This window comes from Pavona decussata, unplaced genomic scaffold (assembly GCF_977016875.1).
Source record: "Pavona decussata unplaced genomic scaffold, jaPavDecu1.1 SCAFFOLD_130, whole genome shotgun sequence".
Classification (NCBI taxonomy): domain Eukaryota; kingdom Metazoa; phylum Cnidaria; class Anthozoa; order Scleractinia; family Agariciidae; genus Pavona; species Pavona decussata.
The window spans coordinates 1,311,354-1,330,948 of NW_028145544.1; the positions used below are offsets into that span (position 1 = coordinate 1,311,354).

Below are 19,595 nucleotides of genomic sequence, written 5' to 3' on the forward strand. Positions count from 1 at the left end.
TATATGGAAGTCCCCCCACCCGGGTAAGTATCAGTTCAATGAAAAAGTGTAACCTAGTGTAACAACATCGACTGAATCATTGCAAATTCCACTTGAAAAATAAAATATACAATTACATGTATTGGTTCAAAAGCTATGAACTGTGCCACACAAGATACGGAAAACTTCTAAAATACCACCGTTTAGAAGTGCCCCCACCCTCCCCCTCCCCCCTCCCAAACAAGAACAAAAAAAATTAAAAGAGATCATGAAAACGAATTTCCCATCTACGGTAATGCAGTTACTCATGTCACTCAATCGTCAGAGATAACATGTTTGTTTTACGGTGCACTTCCTATAGTACAGTCATTTTTGCAGATCTCTTTATCTAATTAGCAAGTACATTACAAATTTGACGTCTAAAAAAACAGGAAATATTTATTGCTGCTCGACGTTTCGGGGTCATCGTGACTCCATTATCAAGAGACTAGTTAAACAGCATGCAAATAAGAAAAGGTACAAGATAAGCATAAATTACAATAAACGGCCTAAACAAACACCTTGGCGCGGATAGAATCCGTTTACACGTTCAGTGTTGGCTTACGCATGCGAATGTATAGCATTTCTTTAACGAGGCAATCAAATTTGCCGCTACATTTCGTGTAGTGGTGTGATATCTTAGTTTCTCGGACAGTAATGTTAGTTTAAAGCGAAGGCTGATTTGATAACTAGATAGACTTGTGGGGATGCTAGTCAGAAATTTTATTAAAGGATCCCCTTAGAAGGACCAGAATCACGTTATGTGGCCATGGATAAAATTCATTTTCACTCCTAGAAGGTACAAATTCAATTTTTTGTAATACTTTTGTCTTGTTTAATATCCTCAACAGGTACCAGGATAGGTCCAAAGGGGTGCCATACCGCTAATTTTTTAACCTCTAAAAGATACATTGAGCATCCACGTCACCATTTTAGGACCATGGATTTAATAAACTGAGCTGTAAACTTATCTCTAGATATCGATAGCAACATCTTGAATTGCTTTTAAGAGATTAAAGTGATGTGGTGGTATATACACTCTCTCCAGGGGCCCGTTTCTCGAAAGTCCCTGTAACTTCCCGGCCCGATAAGTATATTTTTAAACGTTTTTTTTTTTTTTTTTGCCGATTACACATTGATTAGAGAGATGGTACATGGCCAATGTTTTCTTAGAATTATAAGATTTTGAAATTTAGTATTGAAAGCTAACAAAAATTGACCTTTGTTAAAAGATATTTATCACCAAAGACAGTTATCGGGCCCGGTAAGTTACCGGGACTTTCAAGAAACGGGCCCCAGGTTGCCTTTTCCGTTATCAGAACCAAGATGTCGGGAGTTAAATCGTAGCGTATGACTCTCGAAAATGCCACCACAAAAAAGGGGACTGTGAACAGTCTATTCCGTGATCGGTTTCTTAAAAGCCTTAAGGCTCTGTTACCAGGGCAGGTAAAGGACTAATCGAATTATGACTTACGAAAGATAATAACAAAACCTCTCGCCACGCTTGGCTAGAAGGATTTTTCCTGTGTGCTGATCTCTATGGCTTCGCCATCGTGCAGTTTTTCCTCCCTACTAGAGAGCGCAACAGCCTGCGGATTGAGCAGTGATTATCCAGGGCAGACAGAAGTGATTTCCCTGAAACAATGTGAAAGAGACGTTTCAAGACATTTGGAACAACACAAGCTGAGTCGCGATAAAGCCCTGGACAGCGAATGCAAGTTGCTGTTAGCCCGAGCAGGTAACCGATTACTGCGTAGCCTATAATTGCCTACTGCTAGGAGTTCAGCTATTGCCGTGTTTTACGATTCTGTTCCTTTATTTAAATGCTTTGCTGGCTCGACTGGCCTCACAATGGGCGTAGAGTGGAAAAATAAGAACCCGGCTAGCACCGAGCGAGAATTTCTTTGGTCGCGTGACGCGCGAGATTGACGATGAAGAATCTGACTCGTCCCCAGTCGTCTTCATACAGCCCACGGCAAAGGGAAGCGCGCACGAACCGGGGAGAGATGGATACCGACAAAGGGAGCGCAACGTGCGATGGGAAGGGAGAAAACGAGAGAGGGAGACTTCCCTTCCTCCCCCTTCCCATCAACCCCTGCTGCCCCACCTTGCCGCGGGCTGTATCAAGACGATTGGGGACGAGTCAGATGAAGAATTGAGTGCGAGACGCGCTTGGAGGTGGGAAATTTGATGCGGAAAGCCGCGCCATGTCTCAGGGGTGGACAATTCCCGAACGACAATTTGACATTAAGGTGGAAATACAATTGGTTTCTCACCATGCATGATAAATGCAACCTCGTTCCCTTTCTCTTCCTTTCACCATCAGAATACATCAGACAAAACGCGCCTTACGTGATAGAACACATTCGAGGGGGGGGGGGGGATTGTCGGCTCGGGGGATGCTGAAGTTTGAAACAAAAATTTCAGGATGGCTTGCAAATCCTGGCGGTAAGAGGTTAAAACCGATCAAAGAAATTTCTCAAGAAGAGCTTAATGCCTGCCTTTATGTTTCTACGCATTTACGAGGACTCTAGTTACAAAAGTTCATCTATGAAATTCGTACGAGCGGCGGCCATAATGTTCGTTTCCGTCGCTCGGCACCACTCAACAAAACATTGGCACAAACGTGCACAGTTCTTACGCTTCTCGATAAGCTTGAAGTTTAAAAACTTGCATTGAATGCTTGTCTCAGTGAGGTTTTACCCCGTACACTTGTACTTGCCTTAAGTGTTTTAAAACGTCTGGGGGAATTCAGTTCAGCGTAAAAAAAAAAAAGCCGTCCTTGATCCCTTCCTTCGCTCGGCACCACACAGCAAAACATTTGCTCAAATGTGCACAACCATTACGCTTCTCGTTGAGCTGGAACTTCAAAATCACTTGAATGCTTGTCTCAGAAAGGTGGTAACTTGTACATTTAAACGTTTCTTGAATTTGAGATGTCCGACTGTGTTTGATCTTCTTCGCTTTCGATTTTTCACTCAACCCCGTTTGCAAAGAGCTGCGCGTGTCAGGTAATCATTAATTTTCGCGCGCTTTTGTCGGAAGTTGCCTCAACATCCGGTCGTTTTAATTTGAAAGAAATTTTAACATAAAATAAAATTCAGTAAACTTCAAAAGCAACACCCAAACGCGGAAAATTTAATAAAACAATTATTCCATTCGCGCTTGTTGGACATGAGATTGCTTATAGCCAACTCGGCGCTTCGCGCCTCGTTGGCTATTTACCATCTCATATCCAACGCGCGCTCATGGAATAATTGTTAAATATTCATTAGTAACCTAACCCCTCTCGAACCTAACTATAGGACAGCTGCCTACCAGTCCCAACCCCCTATCCCCTCTCTGCTGACAAGGTGAGGCGAAAAATAATCACCTCAAATTAAACCAGTTTATTCTCCCCTTCTTCCAGTTTTACTACTAAAAGACAATTATTTTAATGTGAGGTTAATTTAGGTCACTCTTAAACTGGCTTGATTCACTGTAAACCCATACTGCAATGTAAGCCCCCCCGAATGGAATGTTACGGTACTCATGATACTGCGCTAATGCGAGAATTTGTTTTTCAATTTGTTGTAAACAGGTTCACATCAGTAACACCTCTCAAGTAGCAGATCACTGCGTTGTGTTTCCTCTTAGCGACAGTACCGAAAGAGAGTACCAGCAGACCTGCAACCATCAGCACATGGACAGGTGCGAAAAATGCCAGGGCCCCACTGAAACCCTAGCTGACATAGCAAGAATAATCAGCCGAAGCACCTTTGCAAACGAGGACGACAAATATGAAGCGACATTCATCTTCCAAACGGCTAAACTGGCTATCCTCTCCTGGAAATGTCACATACTAAGATCCGCTTACCAAGACCAGGCAAAATTAGATACACTCGACAAGCTTGACCAGGAAACTGTGCTGATCGTGAACGATTGGGCGATGAAGTTCTTGCCAATACCTAAAATTTCTGTGAATAAAACTGCCTTACCTTGTATCCGTGTTGTACTCCCGGGGGGGGGGGGGTACTCCCCTATATGGGCTATACGGAGACGTGCCGCTGGATAGGGTATGGTTTTTGGCCTTTCTGTCCTGAACAGGGTATATAATTTCAAGCGAGTCTGTCCTGGATCCGTCCTAGACAGGGTATGGTTGCTTGACTGTCGTCTTGTATTTGGCAATCCGAAATCAGAGACGTTAGTCTGTATTTGTTTTAGTGAACAATGCTTCACGTCAATTGAGTTTCTCCTTAAGGTTCACCGCTGTTAATGCGAAATTTTGGGATTTTTCGCCATCACTTCTAGGAAGTGTATTATTTTATCTGTTGTGACTGGTATTCGCGTTTCAATGCGTGGAACATCACGTCCGGTAACTGACAGTGGGCCTTTAAATGTTATTACTATTGCCAATAAAAACTTGTGTAACACAAGAGATAGATGTCCTTTGTCCTAAATAGGGTCTTAAATAGAGGGCGCTGTCCTACACATGGTAGGTATTTAAGGTTATTTTCGTCCTAAACAGGGTCAGGGTTTCAAACCCCCAGCGGCACCCCTATACCCAAACATGGGTCAAGGGCTCCCCCCCCCCCCCCCCCGGGTTGTACTCTTTGTTGTTGTGGCGTTTGAGGCCGTTTTGAAACGTTTTCAGCGAGTTAGCGCGGGTGGTGGGGATTAGCTAGTACAACACGGATACAAGGTAAGGCAGTTTTATTCACAGAACATTAAATTTTAGGTATTTAAAATAAAATCAAACCCGTAAAGATCCCATACAAACCTTTGTAAATCGAATCTTTGTAACACAACACCGCTCGAAGGCAAGAGTCACGTTTGCGTACGTGTCATTTATTCCTCTTATTTCGCGCTTGGGCCACCTGTGCTGACTTTCAACTTGATTTATTTACTGTAATTTCTAAGACAAAGAAATGACAACTGGATTAGCACTGCAGGGAGATAAAGTAACAGATAAGCTTATTCGGGGCTTATTCTATCAGCAGGCAATTTTTTTTAAATGTGTCTAAATTTTGTCTAGAACAGAAGTCTTCAGTTTTTAGAATTTGAATGAACAAGCTTTTCAAAAGAATCAAAAGCCAATTTTGAGGGGGCCTCTGATACACCTGATAAAATAAAGGTAGCCCCGTCACGTCGCATTTGTCTATATAAATAATTGATTCATTGGAGAGTCAGTCATGGTCAGTTCAACCTGTCGAATTCATTTAATAAATGACGTTAACTACTAAAATAACCAGACGTGTAGTGCATTCATATAATCCGTTTTAAGGGACGTTTTCGGGGGGAGACCGAGCATTTTAGTGGAAAAAATGGAGCATCGAGTTGGAGCATTTTAGTGGGGAATCAAAAGCATAATGTGCAAAAGCCTTAACCGTCAACTCTCTGGCCAAAAATGTTTATGGAAATTTAAAACGATTATTTGTAGTCATGGTGTCAGCGTGTGGGAGGGTAAGGATCTTTTTCAGACGGGAGGGCCTCGGTACTAATTTTCGGGAAGTTGTTTATTCACATTCTCGTCCCCAGAGCCGCCTGGTCCTCTTAGCCGCTGGAGGCTGGGCACGAAGACTTTCCCTCGTGCGAAGGCCCCGCCGGCTAAGAGGGACAGGAGGCTCTGGGGACGAGAATGGTTTATTCAGTGCTTGTTCAGTGCCGGTGTGGAACATGCACGAAGAAACTTTCCCTTTCCGTTAGAAAATGCATCCGTCTATTCCTATTTTCCTGGTATTTGCTGCCTGCTGTTCTAATGTGGTTCTCCTGGAGTTACTTGTGAGGTAAGTTTTCACAATAAACTGTCTTGCTCTGCTCTCAAACACGTGTTGTTGCCAAGGTAGAACGACCTGCAGCCGGTCTTTAGGCAAGGTTTTGGGATTACAAATTCCTGTGAGTACATTTGCAAAGTGTTTAAGGTTGTAAGAATGTATTTTAAAGCGCCGAAGATTAAGATTAACTAAAATTATGGCCTGTAGCTTGCTACATGCTGTTTACGTGGCCCAATTTAATTAAATGCCTGACCACTTTTGACAGATGTCAAGTAAAGGGCTAGATTGCATAATACCCGGTCCTCAAATGTCAAGTTTAAGGGTTAGATTTCAGAATACCCGGTCCACTTATTTACACGTAAAGTAATAACGTTTAAAGTCCAAGGGTTTTCATTAGTTTTTGCGGGAGGAGGGTTCTTAATGAATGGTGAATAGGAGTCATTAATTTGTCTTGTTCAGACTGACTTTAATCTCTCCAAAGGCAGCTACCATGTTAAGGATGAAGAGTGCCAGTGGTTTTAAAGTCACACGATTTTCCCTACCTGATTTCAGAGCTGGGGCCTGTTTCTCAGCCCTGGTGTGCATGATCCCGGGTGGATCACAGGTAGCCCAAGCTCGAAATATGAGCGCTAGTTACGCAACGGTTGAAAAATATAAGGATTTGTATGGGAGAAAAACGGTTTATTTTAGAGGCTAAAAATATGAACGAATTTTTAAATAAAAATCACCCATTTTACTTCTCTTGTGTATTTCTTGCCTCCTATGTGGTTTTTAGGACGATTTAGCGCGATTCCAGTGAGTTTTAGTTCCATCGCTCTCTCTCTCTATATCCTTCCCCAAGGTTGGGCAGCGTTGCTCACAGGAATGGATAACAAAACAATCGTCCGTGGTCTTTGTGAAATTTCGGGGCGATCTGAGCGTTTGGGCCGAATTTACGGCGGTTTTCCTTCAGTGGATCCGCTCGGCGCTCGAGCAACGCTGCCCAACCTTGGGGAAGGATATAGAGAGAGAGAGCGATGGAACTAAAACTCACTGGAATCGCGCTAAATCGTCCTAAAAACCACATAGGAGGCAAGAAATACACAAGAGAAGTAAAATGGGTGATTTTTATTTAAAAATTCGTTCATATTTTTAGCCTCTAAAATAAACCGTTTTTCTCCCATACAAATCCTTATATTTTTCAACCGTTGCGTAACTAGCGCTCATATTTCGAGCTTGGGCTACCTGTGGGTGGATAGGTATTTCTGTCATCTCCAATTTTTAAAGACTTGCCAGTTTTTGAGTATCATAAAGAATTCAGAATCAGTAAAAAATGAATCTTTTTTGGTTAGTTTTCAGCCCAGTCATAAAGTTATCAAAACGTTTGTAAAACAGGTCTCTGACCATAAAATTGTCTCTCTTTTCCAGTCAAATGAACCTGTACCCAAATTTAAGTTTACTCCTGACTAGCAGCTGGCATAACCTTTAATTTCATACAAAACAAGATGCCTGCTATACTGGCATTACGGGTGATGCTGGGGCTGATTCATTTATTCCAACTGTATGCTTCGCCGATTGAGAAAACTATCCTTGCTAATGGAATAGTTTGAGTCACGAGGATCGCGTTACATTGTTTCCCTTGTGTTACGCGACTCAGACTTTCACTGGAAATTTGTGAAATTTCATTACGATAACATAAGCTTCTCAATGACCTCTTTTTTGTCTCGCGTCGTGGTCTAAGACTGTCAAACAAAGCACGATTCCTTCGCCAGGAACTCACCAATTTCCACCGTTTTAAATGTCGGGTGCTTCTTAGAAGTTATTTTTTTGATTCACCGCTTCAAAATGGTGAAATGTCCGTTTGAAAATGGCACACTTGAGTCCAGAACATGTTAACAATATGGCGCTACAATTTAATCCGTTTTTAATAAATATATCAAATGATGCGTTGACTTCACACAGGTAGGGGTGAGCGGGTCCCCTCCCTCGCGATATAAGCCACAAGAATGGATTTTGATTGGCCTGCTGTTGTTGAAGACAATCAGAACAATACATCCCGAGTAGGAGAGGGGAGAGTTAAATGAATAAATTAATGTACACATTTGTGGCTACGACGAAGAAAAAAAAAAAAAGAAATTGACCCGTTTTTAGACACAGTATGCCCCCTCAGGGCATCCCGCGTAATGATCAAAATCTACCCAATTCCAGTCCAAAATGGGTAAAACAAAAGCAGACCCTATAGCTTGCTTGTGGGAGTATCCCCTTGCCAGAAACAAAACTGAAGGACAGATATAGTGGCAAAGCACACAGAAGTGTCTTTGTACGAGCCAAACATATTTTCCTTTGCCAGAACATGAGACAAACTGAGAACTTGACTTATCCCAGCACCTTTCCTCTCCTCCCCCGGACCTCTATACCAAACCTTACCCCTGAGTTAAACTCATCAACAATAGATGAGCTTGGGGGCTGGTGCCTAGAAGGCTGGTGGAGCCAGGCAGTGATCAGGCATGGGGAAGGAGGTATCCATGGCAACCCTGCGAGCAGCCACCACCAACGGCACAGTCAGACATAATCCAATCAGTGGAATGCTTACCAGACCTGATACTCATCAATGGGAGGGCAGAGGGGGGGGGGGGGGGGGCTTGAAAATAAGGCAAGCAAAATGACCTATCTCGCAGGCCAGCAAGCAAGCAAATGCAATGCGAAACACAGGGCGCCCCCCAGCAGAGAGCTCAAAGGTCGCCCCTGAGCTGTGATGAGAGGCCACCGCTGACCGGCACTGAGCTGACTTTAACCTTACCTAAATAACATTTAGCCACATAATTCTTTACATAGTTGTAAACCAATGTTTTTACTGTGTTATTTCAGAGAGGACCCCAGTTGTGTCAACACTGTAACGTTTTTCCAGTTCCTGTTTATTGCTGTAGAAGGATTTATATTTACTGCAAACTTTGGGTTTAAAAAACCTGTTATTCCTGTCAGGTAAAGCAAACTTACCTGTTATTCTTTTGCATTCTGTGTATTGTATACTGTTTATTCTTTTACGTACTTTTGCATCACACCTGCATTAAGGACCAGTTACACCTGTAGGTGATTTTTTATGTGATTTTCACCACACGTTTGTTGAAATCGAACTTGAAATGAAAATTGCAAGTTAGTGTAAACTAGTCGTAATTAAGTTCCATTTACTACATTTAGTAATTACCACTAGTTTACACTTGCATCTTCATTGTGAGTCCTAACGCAGCTGAAGTTTGCATTGAAAAGTACGACCATAATAATTAATATTACTGAAAAACAATTGTATATGTAATTGGGCCTTCACCCCCTTAGGGAAAGACTGACTTCCCTGCTGAATTCAGATAATTTGACCATTTAATACAGATTCTATTGACTTAGATTCAGGCATTTTTTTTAACAAGAGACATAGACCTAGGGGAAGACCAACACGAGAAATTCCTCTCTTTGTGAGTTATGACCATTTGGTTACCATATAATGATCACATGTGTTATGTTAAAAGAGACCTTTGACCACATTTGAATTGATATTAAAAATACACTGGATGGGGTTTGCAAAAAGTGGTCGCTTAATATAAGGGCACTTATTACAATCATGTAACACACGTTTGACTGTAATATTGTACATAATTTGTAACTTGGTTCTTCTCTGGGACTTGTTGTGGCAGAGAGAGTTAATATTGATAATTGTTTACTGTTTTCTTTTCTTTCAGCAATTATGCGACAATGGTAGTCTTCTTTTTCTCAACTAGTGTGGTTAATAATTATGCACTCAACTTTAATGTACCCATGCCTCTCCACATGATTTTTAGATCGGTAAGTTTCATTTAAAAACAGTTAATTTTTTATTAATACAAATTGTAATAATTGTCCAAATGATATTGATTTCCACATGATTAAAAATGATCGCAGGATCGGATTACAAAAAATTATTACTTTCTCAATGATTGTTGTAATTATATCTATTCTCTCTGCATTCTTTTTGGATATCATTGCAAAATTGGCTTTACATTATGTTTAGCTGCTGCAAAATTATTTTCACATCAGATGAAAATCCTGGATCTATGTAATCAACACAGTCACAGACCAGCGTCTATTCAGTGTCAACCACCTCACTGTTGAGATTTATGTTCTCCCTTGGGTAGGGTCCAGAATTCTGTTGTTCCCTTGACATTAATTCAATCTCCTGAGGATCAAATTTCCCCTTGGGTAGGAGTTTCCTTTGGGTAAAAGTGTTCAGTGTAACAATAGCTATTTTGCATAACACATAGTTTACCCAATTCAATATTAAATAACGATTTAATCCTTATTTATTCATTGATTTGTTTATTTTTGTATCTCTTAGGGATCTTTAGTGGCCAACTTGGTTTTAGGAATGATTATATTAAAAAGAAGGTATGTCTTGCAATCTCCAGATTACTGTACATGTATATTTAAAATAAAATAGTTGAGTCCTCCACAAGAGTTAAACCCATGACCTTCCAAACGCTGGTCAGATTTTTCACCTTAACCACTGAACAGAACTAAGAGACTCATGGCAAGCTACTGTAGGTCATTTTACTGCGTTCACATGTGAGATGTCTTTACAAACTGCTACAATCATGGACAAAACTGTAATAAGAAACTTTATTTAAAACCTTCAAATTTCAAATTCCCCCACCCCAACGGGTATTATACATTTCCAACAGCTTCAAAGTAACATTGAGTTAGTGGGAGGGGGAAGTGAAGAGTTGCTACACTCCAGACAGTGTTTTACTTAGGGACATTGAAATCTATGTGCACAATTTGCATTTTTCTAAGTTTTGTCCAAGATTGTAGGATCTATCAGCAATATCAAAAGTGTTCTGTGTGGTAAAATGGAAGCTACATGTATAAATATTTACTCAGTTTCTTTATCAGTATTTTTGTTGTGACTTCTTGGTCAAATTATTTGGTTGCATGCGGCAATCTGGTCTTCTAAACATTGTTTTTAAAATTAATGAAAATAAAAATAAAAATAAATGCTTGGAAGATTATAGACCTTATTCATAAATTGGTGGCTGATGAATTATTCTTTATTCTTAATGAGAATTAGCCATCCTACCCAGTGAAAAATGTTACAGGATCCTTATAGGATGGAGATCTTCAAAGATCCTGCTTTGTAAGATCTTGCATCACTATCTGCAAAGATCCTTGCAAAGATCTTTGCAAGAATCCTTCAAGATCCTCACAGATTTGATGAGGATCTTTGAAGAAATTATCTTAAAAAGGTCCTTTTATGATGATTTTTTAAGAATCTTAAAAAGTTAAAATCTTAAAAAATTAAACACAATCTTTATTCTAAAATGAGGTTGTTAGGGCTAGTTAACATACATCAAATAGAACAGTAATATCAACCACCATTTATGAATGAGGTCTTTAGGTTTATAATGTTTTAAATAACTCATTGAAAAGAACCCACTCACTGTTCGCAAAGAGTAGGGACGTAGTTCCCGGTGTTGTGGTCTGGTCTTTGTGCGTATATTCCGTATATCCCGGGTCCGCAGTAATTGGCCTTAGCTGTTGCGGTATCCCTGTCCATATTGGACAAAGCTAAATAAATAAATAAATAATAAAATGCAAGCCCGCCTCACAATACATGTACTTGTACAATGTCATGTACATATCTTTTTTATGCAGTGAACGCTTTTCTTTATTTTTTAGATACCAAATGTCAAAGTATTTATCGGTGCTAATGATCACAATTGGGATATGTCTGTGTACGTTAGCATCAGCTAAAAAGTTGGTAAGGATGAAGATCAGGATGGACCCTTTAGCCAACAGTGCTCTCCATTTGTCTAAACTGCGGCCAACCAGACCAGGCAGTTCACAAAGGGAATGCACAAATTTGAAGACCTTTCAAAAATGTGTAACTTTTTCACAATGTCCAAGTTTGAAGTTTGTTTTTTGTGGATTGATGCCTTAAGGACGTTCGCGCTAATTGTTTATGCGCATCTTTAGTGCGCAGGTAACGCACACGCCAAGCAATGTCACGCGCAATTCATGGTTGACGATACACGGAGGAAGACGGAGGTAAACACACATGTCGGCCGACGTGACAGCATTAAAAAGAGGGAAAAGGGAGAAATTCATCTCCGTTGCACAGTTTTGAAACGAAAAATCGACGTGAAACGATTAGACGGGTTAAGTTTACAACAAAAAGTCCAAGAAAAGGCATCGATACCTGCGGGTATTTCGCGCCAAGAGATTAATATATTTACTTGACTCTCGATATAATAAAATAATTGAAATGCAATACTTTATTTAGTCTATTCGTCAATCGAAGTCACCTTAAGCTTTTTTAAGTTTTGACAGTAAACGAGAAAGTCTTACCCTTATACAAGAAAGCAATTATATTGATCACCAATCCCGTGTACAAATATCAATCTTCACATACCTATTCTAGGTAAATAAATAAGCTTACTTCTCCCATTTTCGCCTCGCTCACGGCTATAGATGCATTTTCCTGGCATTGGCTAAACAGCTGTATAAGTTTTGAAGGTAGAATAACAATAAACAACTTAGACGATCAGAGGTTTGACAGCACACTCGCACGAAAACAAAAAACGATCGAGCAACCATTGTGAGCTGTGAATTATGGGATAGATAATCCTGTTTAGGTTCCAGTGCTTCTTCGACCTGTCACGCAAAAACGTGACTTCCGTAAGTTTCTCACGTCTTCGACAACTTCAACTGGATTTTGCGGTTTTAAAAGGTCGGTGACCCCCAATTTTTTTTAGACGGTTAACCTTCTTTGACAGATATCTGCTTACTGTCGTCAAACGAAAGAAAAATCAATGTGGGAAGTTTACTTTTTTTTAATTTATCTACCCACGCGCGATCGAACTCCGCACATTTTGTGCCACTTCTGGGGTGGAAATACAATTATTAAAGATTAGTTGTAGCTTTAGGGATAATAAAAGTGGAATTTATTTGTTTAATAGATCCTCTGAAATAAACTTCGGCAATGGAAGTTTGTCTCCAGCGATTCGTTTTTAAAAATTTTGCCTCAACAACCGATGAGGTCATATCGAGTGACGAGGACCGATTTCTCAAAATAAGCGCAAACTTGCAGATGTCATATCTCCGAAATGAAGTCGGTGACCCCCATTTTTTTTTGCATTTCAGATGTAAGTAATTCATAGACTAACTGCAGCAGAAGTTTGAAAAAAAAATCAAAGTTAAAACATTTTCGCGCGAACGTCCTTAAAAATGACAAATTCTATTACCCAACTGACTGGTTTGGCCAGCCAGGTCTGACAACTGGAAAGCGCATTAAGATAATTTAATTTTATGGTGTACAGTGTAATGTGCAGTTCCAGAAAAAGTCCATACCCACCCCATGGAAGGTCATTGAAATTTCGAGGGAGAGGGGGGCCTTAGAAGCCACAATTTTAGAAGCAAAGTATGAAGCTAAACTGGAATTTCCTGGGGGAGGGGCGTGCAAAACAAAAACCTTCCATGGGGGGAGTGGGGATATTTTCTGAAACTGCACAATACACACTGACCAGTAGTAAAATTGATTTTTCATCCAAAGATGTAGGAATGCATTTGCCTGACATCTATCATTCAGCATTGTTATGGATGCTCCTAAGCAGCTGGAAATTAGGAGAAGCTGTATTCCCAGGCTGTTGTCTTTTTTCTCTTAAACCAAGAAAAAAACTATCTTTAACTGCTCTGTACTTGTGGTAAAACATAGGAAATAGACCAGTCTTGGCCACAGGACAAGTTTCTATTCAACGTGTTGTTAAACACCACTCTTAGAGAGAGAGACAGAGAGTCAGAGAGAGTTGGAGGTGATCTTAAAAATGTGAATCAGGATTTTACGATATCATACATGCTGTGATAGGTTTGGATTCTAATAGTATCTTATTATTTTGATTACTACCAAGTTTTATGTATGTGTTTGTCTGACTTGAAGAGCTTGGTAACAGTTTAATTCTGGTTTATTAGGAGTTTAAATCAACCACAGGAGATCCTTATACAGACTACATGTGGTGGTGTATAGGTAAGTAAACATCCTTTCTTTCTGCAGTTGCCATTGCATTAAGTCAATCCTACCCCTCCCCCTCCCCTCCACTTGCACACACACACACACACCCTCGTTATAGTCAACTCTCGCCTTGCGGACACCTTGCTATTACGGACACCCCGATAATATGGACAGCAGCTAAATCCCTGGCAAAAATAAATTACAGACAATTGGCTGAAATAAATTCCCGCTATTATGAACTCTGGCTATTAAGGACAGTACCTCGTGGTCCCAAGGGTGTCCGCAGTAAAGGGAGTTGACTGCACTGGGTGGACGCCCATGTATTGAAGTTACAGGGTCTTGTAGGAAGTTCTGAAGGTACACAAACTTTGTGGGTTGAGGGGATGATTTAATTTCGTTTTCAGTATTAAAGGAGAGACATGCAAAAATTAACGATAAAAACTGACGTTTCAGTGTCTTCATGACGCCATTGTCAAGGAGAAATAAAAAATTACAGAGTCTGCGGCAAGGTGTATCAAAAAATTAGCAATGGAAAATGGCGTTATGAAGACACCGAAACGTCGGTTTTTATCCTTAATTTTTGCATGTCTCTGCATTACCAAATCTGTATTGATAAGAGTATTAAAGGAACCAACTCTAACAAGTAGTTACTTTTCCTTTCAATGGTGATCATTTAGTATTTATGTAGACACTTGAAACAGTATCAAACCATGAACATTTAGGTACAGCAATGTCCGCAAAACTGCTATAAAACTGTTGCATTACTTACATGCAAGCCATTTAATCTAAAACAGTCCAAAAAGTCTGGGAAGAAACTAAGTATACCAAGAAAATTAAAATTTGTGAAAATTTGGGCGTAGCCTATTTTTCTATAGTTGTCCACATTTTCCCATGATGTAATATATCAAACATAATGTTTCATCTGATTTCCAAACTGATGGTTGAAAAAATGGAACACAGCTCAGTTTTTGTAACCAACTTTGAGATGTTTGGAAATTTGACAAAACACCCTTTAGAGTGTTTGATATAGCTTCTCAAACCATTAATAATTCTTGGAGAAAATCAAAGCAAAACTTCACCAAATTTTTGTGATAATTAAGATCACATTTCCAAACCCTCTTCATGGTAGTGATTTCCTTCGTTTTCTCTTCATATATTATTAATTAACTTGTAAGGAACTTGTCACAATGAAAAGCCTCTCCCTATCCTCCTCCATATTCCCCTACACCCCCCCCCCCCCTGTATTCCCCTACATCCCACACCCTTGCAAATTGCTAATAAGGGACAATTCAAATCACACAATTTTGTTTTCTTGATAAAGGAGTTGGACTTCTTGTGCTTGCGTTATTTCTTTCTGCAAGAACAGGAATCTATCAGGTAGGTGCACATTTTACTAATCGTACAGTTATAAATTTAAAGACGTTAAATCATCCTGGTTTACAACCTCGTTCCCAGGGTCTCTCATCTTCCCGCCCCCTCCTTCCTTCCCCCTCCCCCCCTCCCAAAAAATACAAACAAATCACAAAACAAAACAAAACTGCTCAGCAACTTGCTTAGGGACAGTGCCTACTGATAAAGAGGTTTTTTGTGTGGTTTATGTGGGAAAAGGAGGTCTCAGCAAGGGCTACTGAAATTCAAAAAGAAAATTGGGGGTAACCACGCATTTTTTAGAGATAACTACAATTATTCTAAAAAAAAACGTAGAATACAAAGCAATGTATGGCTTTTTTTTTCCAAATTGAAGCTTTTTTATCTCTGAAAAATGCATGGTTACCCCAAATTTTCTTCTTGGATACCAAGAGCATTTATTTTGTTAAGTTCTGCTTTCTCCGCATAGTTTTAAACCGCGCAAAAATATCCCTGTATTAGTAGGCACCACCCATAGGAAACCCGAGTATCTCGAGATGCGCAGAACGTATGCGCAGTAACAAAAGTAGGCACCGTTCTTAAATCAGCTAGCCCCAACAGTCCATGGGCTTATCTTCCAGAGGTCTTATCAGAAAGATTTTAGCATCTAGTTTGGGGTAGTGAAAATTAGTGGGGGGATTTTCTTCAGGGGGCTTATATTCGAAATTTGAGGGTTAACCACAGCCTAGAAATGTTGCCCCTTGAACTGGGAACGGTAACAAGTTTTAATTTCTTGAGATAAAGAGGTTAAATGTCCCGGCTGCGCCCTCTTGATTCAACCTTTCATCCAAAACAAAAACTGCAGCTACAAATGCAAGCAAACGACAAATCATAAAGCGGTATTCAATTGAGTGTCTAAAGTAATTTCGCGTTTGCTTTGGTTTTGCATTACTACACTCTGTGATTGGTTCGCCGCACGCGTTTTCCCGCGCTTGGCGCCAGTTAAATGTATTTGCTTCGAATTCCGATTGGCTCGTTGTGTTGTTTACATCTGTTGCGATTGGCCACTTGCCACTGAGTAATTACTTTGGTTTTGGTTTTACAACACTCAATTGGAAACCGCTCTATGAGCGATTGCTATTCAGATTATTTTATAAGCAGGAATTTTTATGTACTAGGAATAAAGCTAGTTGAATGTAGACAGTTAAGTTATAACATGATTAGGTCTATCTAGTTGTAGGAGACTAGACAATGCGCTACATTTACCTTGTCACTAAATAAATCGTTCATATTTCTTTTCAATGTAAAAACTCTAGGAGCAAATGTACGCACAACATGGAAAACATCCCCGCGAGGCCCTTTTTTATGCGGTGAGTTTAATTGCTTTGGTGTTTACACTTACAACAAAGTGGCATTATTTGAACTGCTTTTCCACCTTTTCTAAAATACAAAGATTTAGCGCAGTAGTCGTCTTTGTAAATAAAATTAATGACAAAGTCATTCACAATGAACGGTTTGAAAACAAGCATGTTTTACCATCGCACTAGCCCTTACATTCTTTTTTAATATAAAAAAAGGGTAAATTTGTGTAGCGCGTGACGAGATGATCAAATGGCTTTACAGTATGGGGGGGGGGGGGGGGGACTCTCCAGATCGAATTGGAATTGGAATGTCGGTTTTTGAGGAGTGGGGAAAACTGGAGTACCCGGAGAAAGACCTCTCGGAGCAAGGACGAGAACCAACAACAAACTTAACCCACATATAACGCCGACTCCGGGACTGCTGCATGCAGTCTGTTGTTTCTCTCAGTTTTTGTAGTCAAAATCACGCGAGTGTGTATAGAAATTTCTTGTTACACGCAAACTCAACGCTCAGAGTCTTTTTCGTACATTACTTGCCGGCTCTGGAATGATATACCAGTTCATATTAGGGAGGCTCCTAATAATAAATACTTTAGCGCTAAGCTTTTAAACATCTTGACCTTACGAACATTTCTGTAACGAGCCAGTTGGTTGCTCATCAATGTCACGTACAACAAGTCAACAACAACAACAACAACAACAACTTTATTTATATATTCCTATTTTTTACAGGAATACACAGCCCACATATAGCAGAGCTTTTCGAGGCGGGCTGTGTTACTTAATAATTATTACAAACATAAATAAAATTAGAATAAATTAGTAAATATAAATATAAATAAGTAGATAAGTACATACATTCGTTCTTTTAAGCAACTAGATAAGTGCTTAAATAAAGTAAGTGCTTAAATTAAGGTTAAACGTCAAATCATCCAGAGAAACACCTTGAAATGGTGCAACATTGATTAGGGGGAAGGAAGGGTGGGTAGACGTGGTAGGGATTCTTTTTGCAGCTGCTTGTAGAGTGTAACGTTAAATGCTGTATCTTGTAATCTAATTAACTCATTTTTCTTGGTTTTCCTTTCCTGTTGCCATTCATACAGCACGCTTTACCGCTGGCGGGATTCCTTCTGCTCTCTAAAGACATCTATCAACACATCTTTGCTTTTAACTCATCTGGTAAGTATATGAACGCATTGGCAATTTTTACAATTAAAAGTCAATTCGCCCAGATGAAATCTTGCTCTGAGCAAACTTCTCTTTTTGACGAAGGAGAGCTTTGCTAAGCGAAAGTAAGGTGGGGGAGGGGGTGGAGTACTCCCTTGTATAAGCTATATAGGTATGTACCACCCCAAGGGGTGTCGTTTTTAGCCGTTTTGGCCAGAAACCGGGTATAGATTTTAACAATTTTGGCCTGAAGTCTGAAAACGGTTGCGAATTTTACAGGCTGGGTCTAAAAATATATTTTGGTTTGAAAGAGTGCCAGACACACCTACACCAAAAATGGCGCCAGGTTTAATCGTCTTTAATTTCTTTCGATTCAATCATATCAACACCATGTTCACCAGAAGTGCTTTCTTTTTCAGCTTCATTAATTTTATACGGTGCTAATTCCCATATTCCCAAGCTATGGGCGTATCTTGGTGGTAACGTGGTCACGCAATACGTCTGCATTCGTAGCGTTTATATCCTGACGTCAGAGTGCACATCTTTGACTGTCACGCTGGTTGTCACGCTGCGCAAGTTTATGAGCCTGATGTTTTCGATATTCTACTTCCAAAATCCTTTCACAGTCTACCACTGGATCGGCACTGTGTTGGTTTTCGGAGGTACGCTCATCTTCGTCGAACTAGCGAGCAAGATTCGCCAAGCTATAATGCCGGAAAAAGAAACAAAAATAGACTGATCTTGGCTTTTTTCCGTGTTGAGCTTACGCTGGACAGACGGAGAAGACGACAGCAAAAATACCGAGGAGGAAGGAGAAGGAACAGTGTGATATGGAATGTTATGACTCGAATCATGTAAATGTGTAATGATTTTGATGATGTGTAACGCATTCTTGTCTACAGTTGGGGCTCGCTTACATACAGTAGCTGGTATATCAGAAAGTACTACGATGGCGCTAGTTGCAACAACGCTTCTCCTTACCCCCCTCCCCCCTCCCCCCCTTTCCTATTCAATGGCCGCTGTGTTACTACACAAATACCTAAATTGTATGCTTTATTTCTTGAAAACATCACTCACAATACTCCTAAGGTTTTAAGTAACTTTATTAACAACTCGCGAGACGCGAAGCAACGAAAGCCTAACCTAAACCAATCCCCGCGGGAAACGAGGATGGATTCTCGCGCGGGAGCCTCACAGGCGCGCAAACTGGTATTATTAAGGTGTTTCTAGTTGAACCAATAACCCGTTGCATCTGTGAGGAGTATGATTAGTTTATAGCAGTGCAATGAATGTTGAAACATAAAAGCACTGCCTGTTGCCTGTGTGCTTCAGTGCTAGTTACGCTAGTATACAGGAATAGCAACAGTTGATAAAATGATTGTTCACTGTGATAATTGATTTGTTCACAAATTCAGCACACGAGTTGCAAGAATGCTAAAATACTCTGTAATGTTAATGAACCCTTCAAATCTACAACCATCTTAATATATCCTACCCATTTTAATATATCATATATCAATATATCAACCATTTTAATATATCACGACCTTTACGACCTTTATATATCAATGTATTTAGCCCATTGGACTAACTGGAGACACTAAGTAAACCAGTGATTCTGAGCAAGCTACAATACTTTAAAAGAATGAGTTTTAACAATACAGTGATAGAGTACTAAAAACAAATAAAAAATACTAATGTCGGTGAATGTACATGGGGGTACTAGTTAAATTGTAATTGTAATTCTTCTTGTTTTCGGATTGAACGTATATGTATGACGGGAAATCAAATCCAGGGAGCTTTTACACTCACCGACTCCATTTGTAATGTTAAACTTCGACCTATAAGTTGTAAGGATGCCTTCAAACCTACACCATTTTGTTTCAAACTGAAAACTGAATGTTGATGTAATGAATAAGAAAAATATATAAAGTTGCAAAG

The 19,595-nt window shown here is 39.9% G+C and overlaps 1 protein-coding gene across 1 annotated transcript; it reads left to right on the plus strand.

The window, feature by feature from the left end:
• Positions 1-5,644: 5,644 nt before the first annotated feature.
• Positions 5,645-19,366, plus strand: LOC146468545 (nucleotide sugar transporter SLC35B4-like). The gene is made up of 10 exons (XM_085124311.1): positions 5,645-5,783; positions 8,619-8,732; positions 9,482-9,584; positions 10,114-10,163; positions 11,451-11,532; positions 13,740-13,794; positions 15,101-15,156; positions 16,443-16,496; positions 17,591-17,666; positions 18,074-19,366. Exons 1-10 carry the CDS (start codon positions 5,707-5,709, stop codon positions 18,391-18,393), a joined length of 987 nt encoding a protein of 328 aa, XP_084980437.1. The 5' UTR covers positions 5,645-5,706; the 3' UTR covers positions 18,394-19,366.
• The last annotated feature ends 229 nt before the right edge of the window (positions 19,367-19,595 follow it).